The 24,575-nt window shown below is 49.0% G+C and overlaps 1 protein-coding gene across 1 annotated transcript; it reads right to left on the bottom strand.

The window, feature by feature from the left end:
- LOC107122200 (receptor-transporting protein 3-like) lies at positions 1-23,412 on the bottom strand. The gene is made up of 3 exons (XM_015425226.1): positions 23,246-23,412; positions 17,911-18,320; positions 1-104 (listed from the first exon to the last, which is right to left on the bottom strand). Exons 1-3 carry the CDS (start codon positions 23,410-23,412, stop codon positions 1-3), a joined length of 681 nt encoding a protein of 226 aa, XP_015280712.1.
- Positions 23,413-24,575: the final 1,163 nt, after the last annotated feature.

Here is a 24,575-nt window from a genome sequence, read left to right as displayed (position 1 = left end):
TCATTCTGACCCGTCCTCGCCTTCCCTGTCGCTCCCAATGCACATGGAACAGGATAATGACTTGATGTGAAGACCAGCAGAGGTGGCATTGTGAACATGTAAACCTAAGAAGGAGAGAGAAGTCAGGGAAGAGGATCTTCACATGAACAAAAAAGCAAACTGGTCTCTCTTGAACGGGTTACTCCAAAACACCTGCCACTTATTTCCGTACTGGGCCACTTGTTTTCGTACCGTTCACACATACTTCATGGTCAGGAATTCATGTCCCATATTCTCCCCACGAGGAGAACTGTCAGACTGAAGTTGTGCAAACTTCAGTCTCAACACCACTAAAAATGCTGCAAGGGCCCAATCTGCACCATCTTGGCACCTGGGGGTCTTGTTCTGCCCCCCGTGCCTTTTCAAGCACCACAACAGCAGAACGGGGCTTTTTTTTAGCAACTTAAAAGCCAATGGGGATGATCCCCTGATCCTGCCGGACCACGGGCCTGAACAGAATTGGGTCCTTGCATCTTTTTAATGTGCTCAAATTCAGCCCTAAAATGGTGTTGCCATCCACGGGTCATACCCATGGATGCTGTAACCTCTAGTTTAGCCCTAAGACAGGGAAGTAAGAAATGCTCCCTCTAAGCTGTGAGCAGAAATTCTACCCTGTGAGCTACTGGCATTGAAGTTATGAGCGAGTGATTTGGCCACTGCACAAATTAGTTTGCTCTGGAGCCCCATCCTTCCTGAGCGAAGACAAAACAGTGTGAGCCGGAGGCTAAACAACTGTGAGCTAGCTCACACTCACTCAGCTTAGAGGGAACACTGGACAGCAACTGTCTAGGCTAGGACGGAGACAGATTGGACAGAGTATTTCTTGGCCTCATGTCAGTGAGAGAGAGAAGGAGCAAGAAGAGTTAGCCAGGAGGAAGGTAACTCTCAGAGTTATCTAGCTTGCTAGATCCACTGTTCTTTCTAAAATACCACTGGGCTTGGTACAAAGAGGCACCGTACAGTCCTTCTGTTCCAACAGAGAAGAACCCGCTATGGAACAAGTCACACGGACAGTTAAGAAGTAGTAGGGTCCCTACGAATTGTTATAAGCAAGAACTCTACAAGTATATTGTGATATTAAAACTAATTGTACTAACATTTTTACTAGCAGTGAAAAGATCTCCTCCTCTTGGGGTTTTAGTTTAGTGTGGTTTGCTTTCCTTTATCCTTAGTTGTAGTCCCTTCCCTAATATTTCTTTGTAGTTTTTGTAGTATTTGCAAAATAAAAAAATATCCGGGGATTTTTTATTTATTTTTTTAAAGAAGAAGTAGTAGGGTCCCCATGGCTGGGATGGAAAATACCTTTGGGGGTGGAGCCGGGAGAGGGCGGGGTTTGGGGAGGCAAGGGGAGGGGCCTCCGCATGGTCCACTGCCACAGAGTCCACCCTTCCAAGCAGCCATTTTCTCCAGGGGAGCTGATCTCTGTCAGCTGGAGATCAGTTGCAAAAGCGGAAGATCTCGAGGCCCCACCTGGAGGCTGGCAACCCTAATAAGTAGAGGAACACAAGCCTCTTTAAGGGGGACTCATCAGTAAACTCATTTTCAGTTGTGTGACAAACAGGCACAATCAGAGGGAGGTGGGGGCTGTGGCTCAGTGGCGGAGCACACCTGTCAGTGTATCGCTCTGGTTTTTATCCCAGCCGTCTTCCAAGGAGCTCACGGTGCCCGTTTTGCACGCCACAGTCCCCAAAGTCCCGCGTTCAAGCCCCACCATCTCTAGTTCAAGCAGGGGTCTGCAGACACTAAATGAACATAAGAACATAAGAGATGCCAATGTTGGATCAGGCCAAAGGCCCATCCAGTCCAACACTCTGTGTCACACAGTGGCCAAAAATACCAGGTGCCATCTGGAGGTCCAGCAGTGGAGCCAGGACACTAGAAGCCCTCCCACTGTTGACCCCCACACACAAGCACCAAGAAGACAGAGCATCACTTGCCCCAGAGCCCCTATCTATCCCTTGTGGCTAATAGCCACTGATGGACCTCTGCTCCATATGCTTATCTAAGTAGCACCTCCCTGCGAAGTAGGGTTGTCAGCCTCTAGGTGGAGCAAGGGGACCGCAGCGCCGAGCAAAAGTCATTTATTTATTTTGAACGGTTTCTTATCTGCCTTCCTTATGGAGCTCAAGGCAACTTAGGACCAGCGTTCCCTCTAAGCTGAGTTAGTGCGAGCCAGCTCACAGTTTTTAAGCCTCCGGCTCACACATTTTTGTCTCGGCTCAGGAAGGAGGGCTCCAGGGCAAACTAGTTGATGAAGTAGCCAAATCTCTCTCGCTCACAGCTTTAATGCCAGTCGCTCACAAAGTTGGAATGTTTGCTCACAAGACTCCACAGCTTAGAAGGAGCACTGCTCACAGGGTGTCTGTCGTGGGGAGGGGAAGGGAAAGGAGTTTGCAAGCTGCTCTGAGCTTAGAGGGAGCGTTGTTTACAACATAGACCAGGGGTGGCCAAACTGTAGCTCAGGAGCCACATGCGGCTCTTTCCCACACATTGTGTGGCTCCTGGCAGGGCGGCTGGGGAAGTGAAGGGGAGGCGTGCCTCCCTGATCGGTCTTCCCTTCCCCAGCCAGTGTTCCCCTCTGTGGGTAGGCTTGAGGTGGGGTGGAGCAGAGAAAGAAAGTAACTTTAACTTTAAATGCGTTCTCAAAGCCCCCCCCACAAGCTTGCAAATACCATTGGACAAATAAATATCATCATCAATATCTGTTTTTACCCTTCTGTTTTTATTTGTGGCAGTCTCGTTTAATGTTAATGAAAAGCAAATCTGCATATTTTTTCAATTAAAAACATGTCTGTAAATGTTTGTTCGACTGCAGTGGCTCAAGTGGTTAAGACACTGAACTGCAGGCCGGAAGGTCGGCAGTTCGGCAGTTCGAGACCCGAGTGTCGCGTGACGGAGTGAGCTCCAGTGTCTGGCCTCAGCTCCTGCCAACCTAGCAGTTCGAAAGCAAGAAATTGCAAGTAGACGAATAGGCACTGCTTCGGTGGGAAGGTAACAGCGTTCCGTGCGCCTCGGCGTCTCGTCATGCCGGCCACATGACCATGGAGAAGTCTTCGGACAGCGCTGGCTCTTCGGCTTGGAAACGGAGATGAGCACCGCAACCCTAGAGTCGGATTCGACTGGCTTTTGAGCAAGGGAAACCTTTATCTAATCTTTGTTCATGTCATGCGGCTCTCAAGCATCTGGCGTTTATTCTCTGTGGCTCTTACGTTAAGCAAGTTTGGCCACCCCTGACATATAGTGCAGAAAAGGGCAACTCAAATGATAAAAGGGTTGGAACACTTTCCCTTTGAGGAAAGGTTAAAGCGCTTAGGGCTCTTTAGCTTGGAGAAAAGACGACTGAGGGGTGACATGATTGAGGTTTACAAGATTATGTATGGGAAAGAGCAGGTAGAGAAAGAGGTACTTTTCTCCCTTTCTCACAGTACAAGAACTCGTGGGCACTCCAAGAAATTGCTGAGCGGTCAGGTGAGAACGGATAAAAGGAAGTACTTCTTCACCCAAAGAGTGATTAACACTTGGAATTCACTGCCACAGGAGGTGGCGGCGGCTACAAGCATGGACGGCTTCAAAAGGGAATTAGATAAGCATATGGAGCAGAGGTCCATCAGTGGCTATTAGCCACAAGGTATAGATAGGGGCTCTGGGGCATGGGATGCTCTGTATTCTTGCTGCTGGGGGGGGCAACAGTGGGAGGGCTTCTAATGTCCTGGCCCCACTGCTGGACCTCCTGATGGCACTGGTATTTTTGGCCACTGTGTGACAGAGTGTTGGACTGGATGGGCCTTTGGCCTGATCCAACATTGGCATCTCTTATGTTATGTTCTTATAGACGGAATACTTAAAGTACATAAAAATACATAAAACCAGAATTTTAAAACCACATTTTAGGACTGCTTTAATTAGGGTTGCCAAATAGAAAAAACTTACCGGCGGGGGAGCTTCCAATCGCTCCGGGAGCTGACCGGGGATGTTTGTGCGCACGACTCTTTGTTTTCCCCTCAAATGGCGTCGCCCCGCCCCCAGCGTGCGACGTCACTTCCGGGTGACGCACACACGGGGGTGGGGGTTCCCCCGGGCCCCGATTCCGCGGGAGCGGGAATCGGGGCTCGAAACCGGGGGGAATTCCGCCCCCCAGGGGGATTTGGGAACCCTAGCTTTAATTAATCAAGTGCAGTCCTGAATAAAAACCTTCTCCAACTGCCTCCTAAAGATTCAGAATGAGAGGGGACAGACACACCTCCCTGGGGAGATGGTTCCATATTCGTGGGGCTGCCCCCGAAAAGGCCCTGTCATGTATCCACCAAATGAGCTTCTTGGATTAATGGGACAGTCAGGATGGCGTCTCCTCCCCTCTCCCCCTACCTCTCTCACGCTCTTTCTCCCTTTTGCCTCCCCTTTCTTAATCTCACTCTCTCTCCCCTCCATGTATGTTACTTCCTCTCTCTTTCTGTCCCGTTGTTTTCCTGCCTCCCCACCTGTCAGAATCAGATTCTTGCATGGGTCAGAGGTCATATGCAGTGCAAGAGTGTCCAGATGGGTGACATGTGTAAATGTGCCTTACTGATGTTACAGAGCTCTCGTTCTTGTTTTCGCTACTGCAGCTGATATTTCCCCCGCTTTGCTTTTCCCATGCAGTCCGCTGTTCATAGATCATTTGCTATGAGTCTCCTATTATCTGCAAGGATCCTCCCTTGACATTCCAGAGGGGGAGAACAGGAGACCTGAGTGTATGACTGTTAGAGGTAGTGCGCTATGTAACTCTTTGGAAGATGCCTCCTCCGACTGAGGCCGGTGAATGTTAGCATTTCAGATTCCTCACGACCTTCGATGGAAGTATACTGATAAAGGTTCTCACAATACTTATTATGTTATCATTACCTCTAGTATACCCCACTTTTCTGTACCCAAAGGAGTCTCTAAGGCTGTGGTCGCACAGCAAGCGTACCACGATTTGTTCCCACTGTAGATTTGATCGGGGATATTTTTAAGCGGGTTCAGACAATCACACATCCTTTACCCAACCACTTGCATTTGTGCGACAAGGCTCCAAGCACCGGCCAGCCAGCCAAGTGGTGGCGTGGCACATTTTTTAAAAAAATTCTTTGCGCATGCGCTCATATGCACACAATGGTGAAAGCCAGGGGGAAAACTACCAGAAGAAGGATGTTCAGATGACCTAACCGCAATCATTGCGAGAGATGGCTGTCCAGATTGGCAAAATTGTGGATTCAAAGTGCAAATACCCGGAAAGGACTTGATTTCCACGGTGTCGGAAAACTTGCTCGCCCCGGTGTCGGAAAACGCGAGTGAGCCCACTTAGGTGCCGGAGACGGATGTGGGCGTCTGATCAGCAATTTTAAATGCTAGATGGAACAGTGGTGGAACCCGATCAAAATGACCGTGTGACCATGGCCAGAGTGGCTTACAATCACCCTCCCTTCCCCTCCCCACAACAGACACCCTGTGCAGTAGATGGGGCTGAGAGAGCTCTGAGAGAGCTGTGACCGACCCAAAGTCACCCATCTGGCTTCCTGTGGAGGAGTGGGAAATCAAACCCGCCTCTCCAGATCAGAGTCTGCTGCTCTTAACCACTACACCAGACTGGCTCCGGCCTCAGCATTCTGCCCTACCTGCAGCTTAGGAACACTCTACAAGGGTAGCCCCAAGTAAAGCATATTGCAGTAATCCAGTCTAGGTGTAACGAAGGCATAGATCACTGCTGCTAGATCTGACATGGCACGGAAGGTCTGGCACACATCCTGGGGGGTGCCTAGTGCTGAGTTAGAGGAGCTTACATAGCAGGGGTGAGGAGGACCCAGGGCCAGCTCGAGGTGTTTCTGCGCCCTAGGCCTTGTGGCGCAGATGCCAACCTCCCGGTGGGGCCTGGAGACCTCTGGAGCCAGCCACCCTTTTGCTGCCGCCACCACCGCCTCTTCCCCCCCCACCACCACCAAAGGGGGGAGGGGGGAGGCACAGCTTGGCGCCCCATCCAGGGCCCGGCGCTCTAGGCGAATGCCTAGTTCGCCTAGTGGGTGAGCCGGCCCTGGGAGGACCCTGTGGAGGACTGCTTCGGAATTAACTGGCCCAGCAGACTGCCTTAGCACGACAAACGTTTGTATCTTGCAAAACTTTCCTTGGCTGAGGATCAGTGTACTGTTTGAAGAGTGGACAGGGTGGTTCGGCCGTTGGTCTGCAAACAAATGTTTATTGCTTTTTTCTCTTTGGTGGACTCTAACAAACAGTTCCATGGGTTTCCAGAGGGGTGGCGTTAGAAGGGTGGGGGAGCATAAATGTTTTCTGCATATTTGTCTTTCAGTGTGTTCAGGGTCTGAGTGCTCTATTCAAGGTTGCCTGGAAGCAGGGTTACTTTATTTTGACCCCTGACTGACCGTTTGTGTTGTCCCCGAAACCAAGTGTAGAATCTCAACAAAGGAATAAACGGCTTCCAAAGTAAATGTGAAACAGTGGGCTGGTTGCCAACCTCCAGGTGGGGCCTGGAGGCTTCCTAGGATTACAGATTTTTCAGACAACAGAGATCAGTTCCCGTGCAGAAAAGGACTGCTTTAGAGGGTGGACTCCATGACATTAAACCATGCTGAGGTCCCACCCTTCCCCAAACCCACCCTCCCTAGGGAGACCGTTTGGTGTAGTGGTTAGGAGTGGGGAGTCTAATCTGGGAGAACCAGGTTTGATTCCCCACTCCTCCACATGCAGCCGCTGGTGTGACCTTGGGTCAGTCACAAGTTTTTTCAGGGCTGTTCTCTCAGGAGCAGTCCTCGAAAGAGCTCTCTCGGCCCCACCTACCTCACAAGTAGTGTTCCCTCTAAGTTGAGTTAGGGTGAGCTAGCTCACAGCTTTTTAGCCTCCAGCTCACACATTTTTGTCTCCGCTCAGGAAGGATGGCTCCAAAGCAAACTAATTTATGCAGCAGCCAAATTGTGCTCCCTCGGAACTTTAATGCCAGTAGCTCACAAAGTAGAGTTTTTGCTCACAAGACTCCACAGCTTAGAGGGAGCACTGCTCACGGGGTGTCTGTTGGGGGGAGGAGAAGGCTTTTGAAAGCCACTCTGAGACTCCAAGTGAAGGGCGGGGTATAAATCCAATCTCTTCTTCTTCTTCTTCTTCACCCCAAAATCTCCAGGAATTTCCCAACCTGGAGTTGGCAACTGTACCTTATATGCCCCTAAGCACATGTAGCATAGATCTATCTGCCTATCTCTTCCACACACACACACCCCTAGGCTTTCTTCCTTGCAAGTGGGAATCTTACTTTTTCAGGATTCACAGTAGAGTGGGGGGGGGGAATGGGACATTGTGAAGCAATAGGGACAAAAGAGTGACAAACATGCCAATGCGGAAGTGGCCCCTGTTAATAAGGTTCCCTGGCTACCAACACTTAGAGCCTCCACACCAGTGAAGCAGAAAATCCTTTTGGGAAATGTGTGCATTGCTACTGAGGCTGGAGTCCAGCAAAACAGAAGCAAACAATCTTTCGTTTGCCATTCAGATGAGAAGCCCATGGCTCAGTGCCATTTAATACACTGTTCCAAGTGGGATTGCACCCATACTAAATTTTCACCCTTGGTTTTTGCCAGCTGGTGAGACTCCGGAACCACCTTCCTAGGGGAAAGGCACTTTGCTTATACCAGGCGATATATCCTCGGCAGGGGTCGTTTCGTAGAAAAAGAGCTAGGGGAACTCATTAGCATAACTCATTAGCATGTGCCACATCCCCTGACATCAGGGGCCCGGCGGTGGACCTGCAAGGCCGGCGGGAATGCAAGGAAGCCCCGCCAAGGCCCTCCCTGGCCCCAGGCAGGCAGGCAGGGGTGGGGAGAGGCGGGGAGGAAGCAACTTACCCTCCCTCTTCTCCTGCCTCCTCCTGGCTGAATGAGGGCCGGAAGCGGGGCGTCCGGAAGCAGGGGGCGGGGCTTCGTCATGTGCCCCGCCCCCCTACCTCACCTGGGGGAACTGCGATCCCCCCCGAATCGACCTCTGGTCCTCGGGGTAGGGTTGCCAACTCCAGACTGAGAACTTCCTGGTAAGGGTCAACTTTGAAGAGAGGAGGGAACTCCACAGGGACGTGATGCCATAGAGGCCGCCCGCTGGAGCTGCCATTTTCTCTGGGGAACGGATCTCTGTCATAGACTGAAGATGGGTTGTAGTTCTGGGAGATCCCCAGGCCCCACCTGGAGTTTGCAAACCAGAGAGAGACCACTGGACGGAATCTGAAAGGAAGCAAAACAACCGTGACGTATTATGCCAGAAAAAAAGTTCTCCACAGACTTATAAGTTCTCTTCCAATATCCAGTTTCCTAGGAGCACTTCAAATGCCGTCAGCACCACCACGGACCATGCGTTATCATGTCTCGTTTCGTATACAAACTTTATCAGAGTGGGTAGCGTTCGAAATTCCTATATAATTTTAATCCATTTGGTGATTGCGAAGCGCCCCCACCGGCGGCCACGGGCAGGGCCGGCTCTAGGCTGCTCCCCACAGGGCCTTCGGCTCCCCTTGAGCAAGCCGGTTGCCCTCCCAGAAAGGTGGGAGGCAGCCCACAATTTACTACCCTGTTTGGGCAAGGGAGTATGGAGCTGCGGTGGCTCAAGTGGTTAAGACGCTGAACTGCAGGCTGTGGAAGGTCGGTAGTTCAGCAGTTCGAGACCTGAGTGTGCCGCATGACAGAGTGAGCTCCCGTCTCTAGTTCCAGCTCCTGCCAACCTAGCAGTTCGAAAGCAAGAAATTGCAAGTAGATAAATAGGTACCACTTCAGTGGGAAGGGAAAAGCGTTCCGTGCGCCTCAGCATCTAGTCATGCCGGCCACATGACCACTGAAACGTCTTCAGACAGCGCTGGCTCTTCGGCTTGGAAATGGAGATGAGCACCGCAACCCTAGAGTCGGATCCGACTGGCTTTCGAGCAAGGGAACCTTTACCTTTACCTTAGGCAAGGGAAGGGCGGGCCAGCAGGCCAGCAGGGCACCACCTCTTAAGGGGCCGCTCTAGGCCGCTGCCTAAAAAATGTCTGTGACGGGCCGGCCCTGTATATCATGTCTCGTTTGATGCATGTTACTATGAGATATGACTATAGTGTTTGCCAAATGTATTGAAATTATATAGGAACAAGTGGAGCCCCGCAAGAAACTTACGGGATGGTTATCCCATTCGTCACACCTTTGCTTCCTCTCCTCTCCCCCTACCCCTCTCCCACTCTTTCTCCCTTCTGCCCCTCCTTTCTTAATCTCTCTCTCTCCCCTCCATGTATGTTACTTCCTCTCTCTTTCTGACCCGTTGTTTTCCTGCCTCCCCACCTGTCAGAATCGGATCCTTGCATGGGTCAGAGGTCATATGCAATGCAGGAGTGTCCAGATGGGTGATATGTGTAACTGTGCCTTACTGATGTTACTTACAGAGCTCTCTTTCTTGTTTTCGCTACTGCAGCTGTTATTTCCCCCCGCTTTGCTTTTCCCATGTAGTCCGTGGTTCTCATAGAGCATTTGCTATGAGTATTGTCTCCTATTATCTGTAAGGGTCCTCCCTTGACATTCCAGAGGGGGAGAACAGGAGACCTGAGTGTATGACTGTTAGAGGTAGTGCGCTATGTAACTCTTTGGAAGATGCCTCCTCCGACTGAGGCCGGTGAATGTTAGCATTTCAGATTCCTCACGACCTTCAATGGAAGTATACTGATAAACAGGGCTATTTTGGGGCAGGAACACACAGGAACGGAGTTCCGGCTGGCTCCCAAGTTGGCCACACCCAGCAGGAACTCATTAGCATAATAGGCCACACCCAACAGCAGAAACTCATTAGGATTGGCTACATTAGGGGTGTGTGGCCTAACATGCAAAGGGGTTCCTGCTACGAAAAAGCCCTGGGTTTTGACAACAAACAAGGTAAACAGAATAAGAAGCAAAAGGTGGGTGTGGCTGGATGACCACACTTCTGGTAACATGGGGTGTGTGGCCTAATATGCCAATAAGCTGTGCTGCCAGGGGTGTGGCCCAATATGCTAATGAGTTTCTGCTGTTGGGTGTGGCCTATTATGCTAATGAGTTTCTGCTGGGCTTTTTCTACAAAAAGAGCCCTCCTGATAAAGGTTCTCACAATACTTATTATGTTATTATTACCTCTAGTAAGCCCGTCTATGCTCTATGTAATCATGACACGTGAATGTGGGCTGAACCAAAGTTCTCGTAGGTCCCAACTTGGAAATGTCCCCCCTCCATTTACTGACAGAAACAGTTAGAAGCCTCCCCACCCACCCACCCACCCCGAACGTTCTAAACTCTCACCATTGATGTCTGGAGTTAGATCCCTGCAGAGGCCATTTCAAAAGGTATTGGGGGGAATTCAACCCTCCCTGAAAGGTTTTTTTTTACTTTTTGGATTTTTCTGCAGCCTTAGGAAGGCCTTGACTATGTAGGACAAAGCTGTTGGGGTAGAGTGAGCCCTCTGTTGGCAGAAATAAGTATCCGCACAAGCGAGGGGCAACTTGGCTATTAGATATATAGATTTCAATGCTGCCCACTCTGATAAAGTTTGTATATGAAACGAGACATGATATGCATGGTCCGTTGTGGTGCTGACGGCATTTGGATTGCTCCTAGTAAAATGGATATTGGAAAAGAACTTATAAGTCTGTGAAGAACTTTTTTCTGGCATAATACATCACAGTTGTTTTGCTTCCTTTCAACCTACCTGGATGTTGGCAACCCTACCTCAGTCACATTCTTTTTTTAAAAAAAAAAGTGGTTCCTTTTACCAAAAAAATACATTCTGTACATGCACAGAGACACTTTGGCCTTAAGGGCGGGTTTTGTGTATGTTTGCTTTTTTAAAATTTGCTTGCCCCAAGGGAGTTCATGGATCTTTAGAGATGCTCTGATCAAGGTACCAGAATTCTTGCAAATGAAGTCTGGTATTGCTACATTCTAATCTAAACAGAGGGGCCGTGGCTCAGTGGTAGAGCACCTGCTTGGTACGCAGAAGGTCCCAGGTTCAATCCCCGCCATCTCCAATTAATAAGGAAGTGGCAGTAGGTGATGGGAAAGACCTCCACCTGAGACTCTGGAGAATGGCTGCCAGTCTGAGTAGACGATACTGACTTGGATGGACCAAGGGTCTTATTCAGTATAAAGAAGAAGAGAGAAGAAGAGATTGGATTTATACCCCACCCTTCACTACTCAAAGGAGTCTCAGAGCAGCTTTCGAACCCCGTTCCCATCCTCGCCCCACAACAGATGCCCTATGAGGTAAGTGGGGCTGAGAGAGCTCTTTTGAGAACTACTTGTGAGAGAACAGCTCTGAGAGAACCGTGACTGACCCAAGGTCACACCAGCAGCCGCATGTGGAGGCTTCATGTGCAGCATGCAGAAGGTCCCAGGTTCAATCCCCGGCATCTCCAGTTAGAAAGGACCAGGCAGCAGGTGAACGAAAGACCTCTAACCTAAGACCCTGGAGAGCTGTAAAGAGGGGCCGTGGCTCAGTGGAAGAGCCTCTGCTTGGCATGCAGAAGGTCCCAGGTTCAATCTCTGGCATCTCCAGTGAAAAGGACCAGGCAGGAGGTGATGGGAAAGACCTCGGCCTGAGAACCTGGAGAGCTGTAAAGATGGGCTGTGGCTCAGTGGAAGAGCCTCTGCCTGGCATGCAGGAGGTCCCAGGTTCAATCCCCGGCAGCATCTCCAGTTTAAAAGGACCAATAGGTGATGTGAAAGACCCGTTGCCTGAGACCCTGGAGAGCGGCTGCCAGTCTGAGTAGACGAGACTGACTTTGATGGACCCAGGGTCTGATTCAGCTTCATGTGCTCATGTGACAGATATTTAAGGTAACCTCTGTAATATAATCAAACCCATTTTCACAGTGATTATTAGATATGGGCACAAACTGAACCACGGTTGCGGTCACACGTGCGAGATAACACGGGGCGGAAGCGAGGCTATTTGCTCTGTAGGAATCTGACCCACATTTGCACGATCACACAATCCCCGGGAGCTGCGGGGGCAGCCCGCCATTGCGTGATCAGACACAACCGCGGGTGAATCGGGTTGGGGGGTTTTGCCGCATGTTTCTGATGCGCTTCAATGAAGGATCAGTGATTCGCATCTCCGCACTGAGTGCTCCCTATGTAGTGTGCGATGATGCGCATACCGAACCGGGGGTGGGGGAACAACCAGGGGTCATTTCCTGCAGGAGCACATAAGAGCGGAGCTCTGACAGTAAAAAGCCCAGGGGGCGGGCACATGCAACAAGCCCCGCCCCCTGCTCCCAGCAGCCCCCAGTGCCAGGTAAGTTGCACAGCCCCCCCCCCCCGGTCCCCCGGTCCAAGACAGTCCAGTGGCACCTTTAAGACCAAGTTTTATTCAGGTACAAGCTCTCCCTCCTCTTCGAAGACAGATCTGCACGTTCCCCCCACCCCCCAATAGCTAGCAATCCAAAACAGTCCAGTGGAGCCTGAGCGGTGGGTGTTGCCTTCTGACACCCTTCCGGTGATGTCAGGTTGTGTGGCATATGCTAATGAGTTACGCTAATGAGTTATGCTAATGAGCTCCTGCACCTCTTTTTCTATGAAATGACCCCTGGAAACAACAGCATGGAGTCGGGATGGTATGACGCCATGGACAGGGGAAAGTCCATCCCTGGCCCATAGCAAATGGTTTGCTACTGGACTTTCCCTAGTGTCTTTTTACTCTGCTTCTGCAGTGGACCAAAACGGGCCACCAACAACGCCGGGACACTGGGCATATGTTTGCGTCTGATCGCGCCCTTTAAATCAGCCCGGCATTCGTGCCTATGGCATGGCGAATTGTGCGTGTGATCGCACTCCATGAAGGAAAATCTGTTATGAATTTTACCCTGTTTGTGGTTCACAAACTAAAGTTCATCATGGGTCTACCATCACAAACTTCCGGGAACTTTTTAAGCAGTTCGTGGTGGTTTGTGGCAGTTTATGGACAGAGCAAGAAAGCAGGGGTTTAAAGCAATGTTCCCTCTAAGCTGTGGAGTCTTGTGAGCAAAAATTCTACTTTGTGAGCCACTGGCATTAAAGCTGTGAGCGAGCGATTTGGCTGCTGCATAAATTAGCTTGCTCTGGAGCCATCCTTCCTGAGCTAAGACAAAAAGGTGTGAGCCAGAGGCGAAAAAAGTGAGCTAGCTCACACTCACTCAGCTTAGAGGGAACACTGGTTTAAAGGGACTCTGAGTCCCTTTAAACTTCTTCAGATCCGAAGAAGTGAACAGTGACTCATGAAAGCTCCTGCCCTGCCACAAATTTCATTAAGTCTTTAAGGTGCTCCTGGACTCTTACTCTTTTCTATCCCTCCTCGTTTTATTCCCGGCACCAGAGGAGTCAATCCATTACCTTGCGTGGGCATGTTCCTGTAACACCTGAGCCCATCCAGGTCCCAAGAGATTGAAATCAAGCTGCTGGTCCATCTTCAGGCTCCAGGAATCGCCTGGCTTCGCCTCTTGGATCTGTCCCTGAAAGATCCTTCGCCAGTCATTCATGTTCAGTTTCTTCATGGTTCCTACTGGGCCGCTCTCGCCAGCTTTGCTAATAAAGAGGACTTGGTTTTCCAGAGGCCAGCGTTGGAATGAGGTCAACTCATGGATGGAGTTTGTTTCTCCCAACCGGGAAGGTGAAGGACCTCCTTTGGCGCCTGCCCTCCCCGCCTCCAGCCAAGCAGGAGTCTACCTTCGTCAAAAGGGAGCTGAAAGGGTAATTTCCAAAATGGACTTCAACATTTGACTGATATCAAAGCAAACATTGCTGTATTGGGGAAACTTTCGACATGCCAGTTTTCTGTCGCGCAGAGCATTGAAGTGTTAATTGCCCTTAGACCAAGTCCGCAGTTATGCCAGCTGGTGCTAGCGATAGCAAGCCACATAGACACAGTCCTGTGTTTAACTATTTACAGTTTATTTACAGCTATATATTTTTTCAATCCTAAAAGAAATCAACCCATAATCCTCCTTTGTATATGCCAGCTTTTGAGATTGGGTTCCATTACAGCCATGCTTGAATAAGAATTATTCAAAACGCGACATCAGGCATCCGGATTACGCGTCGGCTTTTTATGGCTCAGAAAATTTGATGACATGTACTTCAATTTGGACTTTGATATTGCTTCTATGCTGGAGTAAGACACATGGAAAGACTGTACATTATGCTTCATTACTGCACCTTGGCCAATTGATTTACATTATACTTACTGTATACTTATATGATTATTATATATTTGTTCATTGTCAGTCAGTGGTGTTTCTTTTTGTGCTTCTTGTTCCCTGGAAGGCCAGATAATGAAATTGAAGCTCAAATACTTTGGCCACCCAATGAGAAGGGAGCACTCACTGGAGAAGACCCTGATGCTGGGAAAGACTGAAGGTCAAAGAAGACGGGGACGGCAAAGGATGAGATGGTTAGACAGTGTCATAGATGCCACGAACATGAAATTGAGCCAATTTCAGAGGACGGTGGAAGACAGGAGGGCCTGGCGTGATCTGGTCCATGGGGTCGCGAAGAGTCGGACTCGACTGTGCGACTGAACAACAACAACAAATAGTTTCTGGAGCTCACCGACAAAGTGCTCCGCAATACAGTCATAAAGGAGAAGAGGATACATCCTTCAGACACTATACACCTATATACAAGCTACAGCCAATCAGCACACACCGCTGAGTCGTTGTTACGGAGCTGTTCTGCTCTGGATAGAACCGATCTGTTCTGGCCTCTGTGGCTGTCAGAGCTGTCAAGTAGATGGGTGAGATCACCAGGTCTGATGTCTTACCTAGGCCTATATATGTCAACATTTTCTACACTGGGGGTGGATTTTTTGTTCACATAACTCCCCTGCCTGATGTGCTCGTGTGGTGTTGTGATGAAGCTCCCTCGCCCCAGACTGAGAGTTCCTATCTGCACCTTGTGGCTAATAGCCACCGATGGACCTCTGCTCCATATCTCTATATCTAATAGCCAAGGCGTCCCCTGCGTGTGGATATCTAAATCTGCACATTAGGGGCACCTGGGGGAGGCAAGGAGATTTTCCTGCACATTTGGGGCAATCCCCAGATGTGCAGAAAAATCTGAAAAGCTGAAAAAACTATAGGGGGGGATACTTAAATCCCCCCCAAAAGTAAAAGAGTGTTCCCTGGGCATGCACAGGGAATGCACTTATCACTGGGCACTGTAGCAGAGCCGTTGCTGCTGGTGGCAGCATGCAGGGGAGATGCTTTGGCATGCCGGCGGTTTGAAGCCGCAGCCATTGTGGGGGGAGCCTGTCCTGGCCTGTCCTGGCCTGCCGGGCGGCTACTAACCGCGCAAGGCTTGCCACCGTTGCTGCTGGCAGTGACGGCAGTGGGGGGAGCGGGAGGGAGGGAGGGAGAAGCCTTGGAGGGCCAGTGGCTAGAGCCACGGACGTTGTTGCTGTCAGGGGGGGAAGCCCAACGGCCCGGTGGCTGGGAGCTGCACAGGGCTTACCGCCATTGCTGCTGGTGGCTGCGGTGGCAGGGAGACCCTTGGAGGGTGTGACGACCCCTTATCGGGGAGGACTGTATTTCATTTTAATGTTTATATTTTATGCTTACAAATTAGGTAGTTCTAGCTGCCACCAGGAATTTTAATAAATTCCAAATCTTCTCTTTGCTTCTGGGGTTGGTATTGTAGCACGGGGTCTAGGCTTTCAAGGATCTAATATGGCTTTGAGGAAGAATTGATATGACTTCTGTGATATACTTAAATAAAATAGGATTTATTGGAAGAGGAACAAAATTCGAGGTTGGTTATTACGTAACTGGCTGAGAATACGGTTCTTGTAACTATTTTTGTCAACTGTATCACACACACTGTCAGTTTTAGTGCTGACAGGAATCTCTTTCCTTAGGCAACCACACAGTTTAATCTCTGGGTAAATTTAACTTCTTCAAGAACTTTAAAGATTCACTATTGAAGATATATGCTGAGCTCTCTCTCAGATATCACACAGAACAAATGTATCCTACACAGGAATGCTTCTCTCTCCTGTCTCCCTCAGAACAAGACTTAACTCTAACTGTTTTACTGAACTTCCACACTCTGCATTCCCTGTCATCTCTAACTGTCACTCCTCACAGACATACAAATCATCCACACAGCATCCATTCCAAAACCCCTCCCCCTCTCTGTCACTCACCAATCATACCACTTGCCTGCTTCCAGCACCCTAGTCTGTCATACATCCATACAAACCAAACTTTTAAAGACACACACACAAATAAACATGAAATCGCCACAGAGGGCCAGTGGCTAGAGCCGCGGCCGTTGCTGCTGTCGGGTGAGGGGGGGAAGCCTGGCGAGGCCAGTGGACCGCCTGCTGGGCTCACCTGTGGCCACTGCCACCGCCTCCTCCTCTGTGCTTTAGCAAGCCAGCCACCCGGGAGCCGCGGGGAATATCCCCCCCCCCGCAAGTATCCTAGGGCCCCCAGGCTTCTTGTGTTTTTTCTTGAAGCCATCCATGCCTGTAGTCGCCACCCCCTCCTGTGGCAGTGAATTCCACGTGTTAATCACTCTTTGGGTGAAGAAGGACTTCCTTTTTTCTGTTCTAACCCGACCGCTCAGCAGTTTCACGGAGTGCCCACGAGGAGTTCTTGGATTGTGAGAAAGGGAGAAAAGGACTTCTTTCGTGACCTGCTCTATCCCAGGCATCGTCTTTTAAACCTCGATCATGTCACCCCTCAGTCACACAATGTTACCACTTTGAAATGTTCTTTAAAATAGAACAGCCCCTATCCATGAATTTTCCCCAGTTGAATACATTACACTTGGGCGGAGAGTCTCCGGAAGCGCCTTGAAAGACTAGTGTTGACCAGCTGCATTTTTTTTAAAGGATTTTTTAAAGGGGGGGGGGGGACTTGTGTGTCTGCTAAAAAAAATCCTGGGCAGAGAAATTCTGATTCAACACTGGCTTCTTTTATGTTCTTATGTTATTATTTCACTGAGTGCCCACAAGGAGTTCTTGTATTGTGAGAAAGGGAGAAAAGTGCTTCTTTCCCCGCCTTCTCTATCCCATGCATAATTTTGTAAACCTCTAGCATGTCACCCCTCAATCGCACAATGTTACCACTTTGAAACTTTCTTTAAAATATAACAGCTCCTATCCATGAATTTTTCCCAGTTCACTGTTGGCCTAAAAAGATATCGTTCTTCTGTTTAGCACAGGGGATTTCAGATCTCACCAACTCTTTTTCAAGAGCACAAATTAAACCCACAAAGTTTTCCATGCGCCTGCGCCAGGATTCTGAGTGGCCATGACAAAACTCAGAAACATTCTTGACCAGGAAAGATTTATTTGGAGAAAGCAGATGAGAATAAACAAATCAAATAAAGCAGAATATAAACATAAAATATTGCATGCTAGTTTAATATAGCACTAGGATAGTTTCTTGTGCAGTGTTATGCAAAATTCAGATACAAAGCACATGTACGAAAGCCAGGGTGATGTAGTGGTTACACAGTGCTGGATTAGGCCTATGCTGGACTAGACCCAGGTGCAACTCTGCATGCCAAATTTTCCTCTACTTCTTTTGGGGGAAGTGTTAAATACTGGGTTCTGGACACATTGCAGTGATCAGCTCTAGTTTATTCAGTGATTGCAGGAACACAACAAGAACTGGGCTTGCTGCCCTGTTTATAAAGCATACAAAGATCGCACCCTGACACACACCCCTCCCAACGATAGCCTGTTTACATAACACTGCTTTCCCATTGGTTCCCTCCAGGATCCTGGTCAGCTATTGTTCTGGGGGAACAAGCTCTACCAGTTCCAGATGCTAGTTCAGGCTCCACACATAACAGGAGAATGCAACAAAGAGCAAAAAAAATGCAAGCAACACACGGAGAAAACCCAAGATGTCTGGAAAATCATTCTGCTGTGCAGACTGAGCAAGGAAAGCCGGTCTTGCCAAACAGGTTCCATCCTGACATGCCTCACAGTTGTCTCTGTCATGTGGACCCTCCACATCTTCCTCAGCATCATGCTTAAAGAAGTGAGAATTTTGGGGGGGCTCCCCATAGCATTTATCCAGGATCTTCAGAACCAAATTGTGGAGGAGTTTGTGAGCAGCCTCCTCACTGAAGATGGGCACCTCATACGTGGCCTGCAGACATCTACGACATCTCTGTCCGAATAGCCTCGTCTTCACCTGGCCTTGGCTCGAACCCCACCTGCTGCTCTCCAGGCGCATGTGGAAGCGAACAACCACCTGGGCAGACTTCCACTCTTTTGAACAACTGGAACACTCAAACCTGTTGGCAGAAGAGAAGGGGGCGGCTTAGGCATAGATGGTTCTGAGCATGGAGAATTCTACAAGTCCATGAAATAACTGGAATTGCTCAAGATATTCTGTTCCTCGGCTCCGTCATCAACCAAAAGGGAGACTGCAACCAAGAAATCAGGAGACTGCGGCCGGGAAGGGTGGCATCACTGGCGACCAAGATTTCCATTCATGCCATAGATAGGGTTGCCAACTCCAGACTGAAAAATTCCCGGAGATTTGGAGGGGTGAAGCTTGGTTAGGGAGCTCCAAAAACAGGGGAAAACCTAGCATCACATGGGCCCCAAAATAAGCCTTTCCAGAGGCAGGATGCGCAGCGTCTTCTATTACAGAGGGAGGCACACCTCAAATTTTATTTGAAAATGTATGAACCTTTTGGCTTGAACAGGGAAATTGATTTTTCAGCCTTTTTTATAAACAAACAAACAAAATTAAACATTCATTTGAGTAGAGCCCTTTAAATGGGACTAATCTAAATTGAGTACACCTGTTTTTTCCCCTGTTGGGCTATAAATTGGCATGCATCTCCATCTGTATCTTTGAGAACCTATGATTCACTCTTTATACTATGAACCTTGTGGTCTGTTGAAATTAGGGTGAGTGTATTTTTCAGGCATGCATTTTTTTTAAATTGTTCTTTATATGTGTTTTTGTGTAAATTCCTTTACAGCTCCAACTACACAGCCGGCAAGCTGAAGAAATTGAAGGAAACACATTTTTTAAGCATCATCTGAAACGGGCATCTTTGCAAAGGCAGTTTGGAAAATGTTATGACTATGTGGACTCCTCCTGTAAAGTTCTACTGATAACATGGACTTTACGTCTTGTCTTCTAAGGAGGAAACGTATCTTGTACCTTATTAGAGTTATAAAGTAAAGGTAAAGGTTCCCTTGCTCGAAAGCCAGTCAAATCCGACTCTAGGGTTGCAGTGCTCATCTCCGTTTAAAAGCCGAAGAGCCAGCGCTGTCCGAAGACGTTTCCGTGGTCATGTGGCCGGCATGACTAAACACCAAGGCATATGGAACGCTGTTACCTTCCCACTGAAGTGGTACCTATTTATCTACTTGCAATTTCTTGCTTTCGAACTGCTAGGTTGGCAGGAGTATGCACTTAATTTTGTTGTTGTGACACCACCAACTTTATATTTGTTAAATACAGTTTCTATTTTGGCAATTTCTGATGGTGTTTCTCCTAGCGGAATTTGTATATCTGGGACCTGGTTAGGGACCTCAGCAGAGTATAATTCTTAAGTCGCTCACTTAACAAAGCAGTCGGAGAGTGATTCAGCAAAGATTCAGCTTTCTTCAGCAACTCAAACACAACTCCAACGCGGATCAACATCTGATAGCCAGAACAGCTTTTACATTGCAGCTGTCCTGCTTTTAAACTCTCCCAGCCAATGTAGCCACGCCTACTGTACAATTACCAACCAATAAGGTTGCATACATAAGGACCAATCACGGACGTTCCCGCTCAGGGAGCTTGCTGACAAGTGATTGGTTGGTTCTTCCTGGGCTATCAATGCGATTGGATGGATTTGGATCCTAGCCCAGGACGAAGCTTTACATAGCAATTCAATTATGTTGTTCGCATACAGTTATGCATTCAATGGCAGCTATTGAATACATTACAATAATGCCACAGAGTCCACCCTCCAAAGCATACTTTTTCTCCGGGGGAACTGATCTCTGTCGCCCGGAAATCAGTTGTGCTTCCAGAAGCCAGACCTGACCTGGAGGTCAGCAACTCTTCCTTTATGAGACGGAGTAATTCCCCAGCTCTTTACGATATTTGGGGGGTATAATCCTGGTGCGGTGGAAGCAGCAAACTTGAAACACACAGGATGACTTGCTAAATCAGTGGTTACAGTGCTGTTAGATGTTTTCCTCCTTTTTCTTCTGCTCAACCAGTTTGTAGCTACATAACTTAGGTAGACTGTGGCTGGTTCTGCGTCTGGCATTCGCTCCACATTTTCTCAACACTGAGGAAAAGATGCAGCTCAAAACTGCATTCAAATACCCCGGGGCCAACGGCATACTGACTGCAAAGTCACCCCTGAACGGCGATAAAACAGCTATAAATCTATGCAGAACATACCATAAAATTTGAGGATCAAAGACCGTGAAAGCAGCATGCAGTGGAGAAGATACCATAAAACCCGATGATCAAAGAAAATGAAAGCAGCATGCAGTGCAGCGGGCACCATAAAACCCGAGGATCAAAGACCGTGAAAGCAGCATGCAGTGGAGAAGATACCATAAAACCCGATGATCAAAGAAAATGAAAGCAGCATGCAGTGCAGCGGGCACCATAAAACCCGAGGATCAAAGACCGTGAAAGCAGCATGCAGTGGAGAAGATACCATAAAACCCGATGATCAAAGAAAATGAAAGCAGCATGCAGTGCAGCGGGCACCATAAAACCCGAGGATCAAAGACCGTGAAAGCAGCATGCAGTGGAGAAGATACCATAAAACCCGATGATCAAAGAAAATGAAAGCAGCATGCAGTGCAGCGGGCACCATAAAACCCGAGGATCAAAGACCGTGAAAGCAGCATGCAGTGGAGAAGATACCATAAAACCCGATGATCAAAGAAAATGAAAGCAGCATGCAGTGCAGCGGGCACCATAAAACCCGAGGATCAAAGACCGTGAAAGCAGCATGCAGTGGAGAAGATACCATAAAACCCGATGATCAAAGAAAATGAAAGCAGCATGCAGTGCAGCGGGCACCATAAAACCCGAGGATCAAAGACCGTGAAAGCAGCATGCAGTGGAGAAGATACCATAAAACCCGATGATCAAAGAAAATGAAAGCAGCATGCAGTGCAGCGGGCACCATAAAACCCGAGGATCAAAGACCGTGAAAGCAGCATGCAGTGGAGAAGATACCATAAAACCCGATGATCAAAGAAAATGAAAGCAGCATGCAGTGCAGCGGGCACCATAAAACCCGAGGATCAAAGACCGTGAAAGCAGCATGCAGTGGAGAAGATACCATAAAACCCGATGATCAAAGAAAATGAAAGCAGCATGCAGTGCAGCGGGCACCATAAAACCCGAGGATCAAAGACCGTGAAAGCAGCATGCAGTGGAGAAGATACCATAAAACCCGATGATCAAAGAAAATGAAAGCAGCATGCAGTGCAGCGGGCACCATAAAACCCGAGGATCAAAGACCGTGAAAGCAGCATGCAGTGGAGAAGATACCATAAAACCCGATGATCAAAGAAAATGAAAGCAGCATGCAGTGCAGCGGGCACCATAAAACCCGAGGATCAAAGACCGTGAAAGCAGCATGCAGTGGAGAAGATACCATAAAACCCGATGATCAAAGAAAATGAAAGCAGCATGCAGTGCAGCGGGCACCATAAAACCCGAGGATCAAAGACCGTGAAAGCAGCATGCAGTGGAGAAGATACCATAAAACCCGATGATCAAAGAAAATGAAAGCAGCATGCAGTGCAGCGGGCACCATAAAACCCGAGGATCAAAGACCGTGAAAGCAGCATGCAGTGGAGAAGATACCATAAAACCCGATGATCAAAGAAAATGAAAGCAGCATGCAGTGCAGCGGGCACCATAAAACCCGAGGATCAAAGACCGTGAAAGCAGCATGCAGTGGAGAAGATACCATAAAACCCGATGATCAAAGAAAATGAAAGCAGCATGCAGTGCAGCGGGCACCATAAAACCCGAGGATCAAAGACCGTGAAAGCAGCATGCAGTGCAGAGGGGAATTTCAGTTCCAATGTGGATTTGCTAAAACAATGGAGGGAAAAGCCCGGGGCCGTAGCCAGGATTTTTGACTTCAGGGGGCATTTAGATAAAAGTCGAGATGCACTGTGTCAGGAGTTGCCTGCATCTCAACAAGACCGTGATATCTGATGCCTATTTACTTACTAAGTTTGTACTGTTAGTTATGGCTCGTATTCTTAGGATCGTTATTTTAGAAGTTAGGAGTTAATATGAGATTGTGTCTATTGAAGTCTATATTTTGCTATTTTAAAAGTATCCTGTAACCTACTACCTTGACTATACGACCCTCACTAATGTTTGATATATGGAGTATGTTTTTACAAAATAAATAAAACAGACGGAGACGGCACTGGTCGCCCTCACGGATGACCTCCGGAGGCACCTGGATCGAGGCGGTTCAGCGGTACGTCTGCTGTTAGATCTGTCGGTCGCATTCGACACGGTCGACCAGCAGTTGCTGAACCACCGCCTCGCCAACATGGGGATCCAGGGGCTTGCCTTGCAATGGCTTGCTTCCTTTCCCCAGGGTCGGGGACAAAGGGTGGCGCTTGGGGAACAGAAGTCCAGAAGACACCCGCTGGAGTGCGGAGTGCCCCAAGGGGCAGTGCTGTCCCCGATGTTATTCAACATCTACATGCGCCCCCTTGCCCAGATCGCCCGGAGGCATGGGCTGGGTTGTCACCAGTACGCTGACGAGAGCATGCTGATTGGGCTGCTGCATAAATCAGTTTGCTCCGGAGCCCCTCCTTCCTGAGCGAAGACAAAAATGTGTGCGCCGGAGGCTAAAAACCTGTGAGCTAGCTCACACTAAATCAGCTTAGAGGGAACACTGCCTGTGAGGTCAGCGGGGCCGAGAGAGCTCTTTCGAGGACTGCTTGAGAGCGAACAGCTCTGAGAGAACTTGTGACTGGCCCAAGGTCACACCAGCAGCTGCATGTGAGGGGGTGGGGAATCAAACCCGGCTCTCCCAGGTTAGAGTCCGCACTCCTAACCACTAGACCAAACTGACAACCTTATTGGGGATTCACCCAGAAGCTGAAAGGCACGGGTTGTATCGCTAAACTACTGATAACTGAGCACCACTGTGGCTTTGTGGCCAAGGATATTCTCCCACCTTGATCCATTGTGACACCTTACCTGGCAAAAACCGGCTTCTGGTCATACGTGTACCACCCATATGAAGAGCCACTGAGGTCATCGGACACATCCAACGTCCACTTGTCCTGTGGTTTACGCATCTTCATCAGCTGAACAAATCTTTCCTTCCAGCCCTGGACATTGTCAGCTTCCCTTCTTCTGGGCATGGCTGCTTTCTGAACGGCAACAGGAGCTTCCTTTTCTAGAAAAGGTACCGGGACACCCAAACTGGAAATTGTCTGTTTGGCTTTTTCGCTCAAGGTGATTCTCTACCGGTGCCTGTTGGATTCAACCTGTTCTGTGCTGGCAAGTCTCAGGATTAAAAGCGGGTGGGAAAAGAAACCGAAGAGAAGGCGTGTCCTGTTTTCAGAACAGCACTTCCTCCTCTTCGCATGGCCGTTGTCTCTGCCACACCTTTTCTTATATTTCTGGGCTTGGCTGCCTCTGTCAGGCTATGGGACCAAAGGACTCTCCCCCGTGATCCCTTCATCCCCAACAGAGGCAAAAACTGGGCTCCACAGACACCTGCGAAGAATCTGTGACTGTTTGCCTGTTTCGTGTACACATGAATAAGCACGGAGCTGCCTTCTACTGAGTCAGACCACTAGTCCATCAAGGTCGGTATCGCCTTACTCAAACTGGCAGCCGCTCTTCAGGGTCTCAGATCTTCCCTATTGTGTAGTGGGTTGCCGCATGGATGAACGACAGACGACGACGTAGTGCATAGCACGCTTTATTAGGTACACAACAAGACGGGGAACAAACGGCCGGCAGGCCAACTATATACACAACCAGGGGACCACCCCTGGGTCCCATTGGCGGGTTTGAATCTCCCGCCACGGTCCCATTGGTTCCCCCAGTGGAGGGACTAGGATCCTAGTCACCATTGTTGTCCAGGACCGAAGCTCAGGAGTGTGCGCTGACCTCCGGTGGCGGTCAGTGGACACAACATTCCCCATCACCTACTGCCTGGTCCTTTTAACTGGAGGTGCCAGGTATTGAAGCTGGAACCTTCTGCATGCCAAGCAGATGCTCCGCCACAGAGCCAGGGCCCCTCGCCAGTGTTCCCTCTAAGCTGAGTTAGTGTGAGCCAGCTCACAGTTTTTTTAGCCTCCGGCTCACACATTTTTGTCTTGGCTCAGGAAGGAAGGCTCCTGAGCAAACTAATTTATGGAGTTGCCAAATCGCCCGCTCACAACTTTAGTCCCAGTAAGCTCGCAAAGTAGAATTTTTGCTCACAAGACTCCACAGCTTAGAGGGAGCATTGAGACCAGTGTTCCCTCTAAGCTGAGTTAGTGTGAGCTAGCTCCCAGTTTTTTTACCCTCCGGC

Source organism: Gekko japonicus, unplaced genomic scaffold (assembly GCF_001447785.1).
Source record: "Gekko japonicus isolate JY-2015 unplaced genomic scaffold, Gekko_japonicus_V1.1 scaffold2, whole genome shotgun sequence".
Classification (NCBI taxonomy): Eukaryota; Metazoa; Chordata; class Lepidosauria; order Squamata; family Gekkonidae; genus Gekko; species Gekko japonicus.
Note: the sequence above shows the minus strand (reverse complement) of the source record. Positions and strands in the feature narration are given on the sequence as shown.